The sequence below is a fragment of the Penaeus japonicus genome, unplaced genomic scaffold (assembly GCF_977035675.1).
Source record: "Penaeus japonicus unplaced genomic scaffold, GWHDUDI00000001_assembly GWHDUDI00000040, whole genome shotgun sequence".
Classification (NCBI taxonomy): domain Eukaryota; kingdom Metazoa; phylum Arthropoda; class Malacostraca; order Decapoda; family Penaeidae; genus Penaeus; species Penaeus japonicus.
Window position 1 is genome coordinate 24,965,292 of NW_028234442.1, and position 3,059 is coordinate 24,968,350.

Consider the following 3,059-nt stretch of genomic DNA (forward strand, 5'->3'; position numbering starts at 1 on the left):
TACATTGAACTTCCATATTTATGTTTGTGTTAATTCTATTTTTATTTTTCCTATTTCATACCAAAGATTTGTAGTTGATACTGGAATGTCTATTTGTATATTTTGCTTATATATTTTTCTAGTGTGAATAAATTTATTTAAAAGAAAATGCATTGTACCTTCTTTCCATGTACAGTTCCCTTGTATGATAAAATTAACTTTTTATATTTTTTTTATCAAAGCAAAACTTTTCTATAAAAGTCGTGGCATTACCAGCTGTTATATCACATTACTTTCACAGATTTGTTATACCATAAATAAAAGACATTTTTTTTTTACATTTATTAACAATTCATGAAAACTATAAATAGGGAAATAGGGAAGGAAAGAAATAAAATGAAAGAGATAAAATGATAAGGAAAGAGAGGAAATGAAAATGAAAGTAGCAAAAAGAGAAAGGAGAGAGAAGGAATGAAAGGAAAAGAGAGGAAAAGGAGAGGGGAATAGGTAGGGTGAAGAGAAAGAAAAAGTGATACAATAGAAAAATATAAAATGAAATACACAAGAAGCAAGAGAAAAAATGAAAGTGAAAGTAACAAAAAGAGAAGAGAGAGAAGGAAGGAATAAAAGAAATAAGGGATCAGGAAGAGAGAAGAGGCAGCAGGGGTGGGGGTGAAGAGAAAAAAAATATACAATAGAAAAATGCAAAATATAACACTATGGTTTTGTTAAATTCTTTATGGCATTTGTCAAGCCCAATAAGGTTTCATTTATTGACAATAGGGCTGTTGTCTGGCCCTCTATTGCACTGCGGAGAACAGCTGTTTGGTCCTCCACTGCACTGCGCATTCCTCGCACCTCCTCGAGGATACCTTCTTGTATTTCCAGCATGCGAGATCCTACTGCCTGGTGTGTAGTGCTGGAACTCCTGCTGCTTGGCCTACTGTGTGCTGGTGTTTCGCAGGGACTTTCATGTGGCTGACTCCGCTCTTCTGTCTCAGGTCCAGTTGGAGCAGGCCCCAGAGGTTCATTCTCCTCTACAATGACCGTTGCTGAATGATAAGAAAGTTTAATTAATCACATATACTGAGTATGTTATAAGAACATGTACATAATTCCTTGAACAATAAATACAAATAGACAATATTAATATTAATATTATAAAAAAAAAATATTAATACCATAGTTGACAACAGTCAAAGAATGACTAACATATGGAGATAGAAAATAATTAAAGCTTTATGAGAATAAAATTTGAATTATATCTGGCCAAGCTTTGGTTATGAATAAGTTTGGTTCAGTCTACTTACCAATGTCAGGAAGAGCTTCATAGGACTCTGACTGCAGTGCATCCGAGATGCCATAAATGACAGCAGGGTCTATCAGCTGGGCCATGGCCTCCTCAGCAGGAGTCAGAGGTGGAGCAGTAGGTGGACCTCCCCCTGTAAATATCATTACATTATTATTTTCAAGCCCAAGACTAGGTTCATGGAAATAATGCTACATCCTTAGAGATTATATCATATAAATCAATTTACAAAACAGTTCAAGATATTTAACAAATACTACAGAGTTACAGCTTTTCTGAATAATTTTCCTAAATGTGTGATGTCAGCAACAGCTAACAATCTTTACAAAAGTTTGATATTTTAGTTTCATTCTGCATTGGATTATGCAAAATAGACTATTGAGAGAAAATTACAAACTAAGGCTACCAAATCCAAAAATGACTTAATGCAATTACATCTCTCCTAGGTGTTTAATGAATAATCAACAAGTTTTTTTAAGACATTTTGCATTAAAGTTCATAAGGTTTTGTAATCATACATGACAGAGTCACATGAATAAGGTACAGTGAAAATGCTCACAGACAACTATGTATCCCCTAGCAATGGTTAAAGGCCCACACTTTATGCATATCAAAAAAAGAAGCACTTCCAGATATTATTTGACAGAATACATAGCACACACAATTGCATTTTGTTGGCCTTTGCCGAGGCGCCATGTCTGTACTAAAAGAAACTGACTTATTCCTTATTTCAAGCCTAACATCTCCATAAACTGATAACTTTAACATCTATTTATAACTGTATATGACCTTACCTGTTTCTGTCAGAAGTTTTTTTCTAATACTCAGTTTCTTCTTGGTGTTGCTCTTGAAGTCAATATACTTAAGCTTGACTTCCTCGGGACTTCGGAGCGTCTTCCCTGTGGCGTTTACGGCTGCTGTCACCGCTTCCCATGTCTTGACCTTCGTTTCATAAGAAACAGTAGCAGTCAGGGGCCCCTCTAGAATGTCTTGATGTTGTTGCACCGTTGCAATGAGAGCCAAAACCTCATCACTGCTGAAATTCGGCCTCCTCTTCTTTGACATTGATGCAGCCATCCTCGAAAAGCGCGCTCTTTTGTAGGGTTTTGTTTACTTGTTACGGGATTGGTCAAGAGAGCCTAGAGAATTATGTAAGGCGCTCGCTGATTGGCGGAATCGATTTACCAGAGTTACCATCAAATTACGGTGATAAAGTCTATTTACCTTTACCAGGCGACTTATCATCGCTTGATGAATCCCACTTTGCCATGACTGGTAAACGCTCTGGTAGTTGATAGCTGGTAAATGCCTTACCATCGTATGTTAGTGAATCCGGCCCCTGGAAGATAATGTAACAAGGGAGAGTCATTCTAGCACTGGAACAGCTCAACTGAATTAAGATTAGTGCAGTTTAACTCGCTGTACAGTTGCGGGCAAAAGTACCAACACACTCCTCGGTCCGTTAATGGCTTATTTGTGTCATGACTATTTTGAGCAAATGGGCAGTAAGGAACTTTGCCTTCTGTGTGTCTTTAGTGTTGCTCCTTTTTCTTGATTTTGTTACTGTGTTGGGCGAGAGAGGATGATTAAGTTAGTGGTGTTAGGGTGTGATGATGATGATAAATGTTGCAATTGTGTTTTGCGATCTTTGATGGTAATTGCATTTTTTTAGTAAGGGTGATAGAAAATATGATGTTGGTGGTAGGAAGAGTGGTGATTATAGCTATATGATACAAGTGTAGATATTGTTCTTGATAAAGAGTCATTGATG

General features: G+C 36.6%; 1 protein-coding gene across 1 annotated transcript; it reads right to left on the reverse strand.

Annotated features, from left to right (window-relative positions):
• Positions 1–362: 362 nt before the first annotated feature.
• LOC122256537 (myb-related transcription factor, partner of profilin) lies at positions 363–2,624 on the reverse strand. Its single transcript, XM_086533841.1, has 3 exons — positions 2,083–2,624; positions 1,290–1,421; positions 363–1,031 (listed from the first exon to the last, which is right to left on the reverse strand). The coding sequence occupies exons 1-3, from the start codon at positions 2,363–2,365 to the stop codon at positions 697–699; spliced, it is 750 nt and encodes a 249-aa protein (XP_086389967.1). The 5' UTR covers positions 2,366–2,624; the 3' UTR covers positions 363–696.
• Positions 2,625–3,059: the final 435 nt, after the last annotated feature.

What these genes read in the sequence shown, in the direction of transcription:
- LOC122256537 (XM_086533841.1), bottom strand. Translation starts at nt 2,365, where the DNA reads ATGGCTGCATCAATGTCAAAGAAGAGGAGGCCGAATTTCAGCAGTGAT. An exon ending in AAAACTTCTGACAGAAACAG is followed by an intron (nt 1,422 to 2,082) that starts GTAAGGTCATAT and finishes TGATATTTACAG; the next exon opens with GGGGAGGTCCACCTACTGCT. An exon ending in TGAAGCTCTTCCTGACATTG is followed by an intron (nt 1,032 to 1,289) that starts GTAAGTAGACTG and finishes CTTATCATTCAG; the next exon opens with CAACGGTCATTGTAGAGGAG.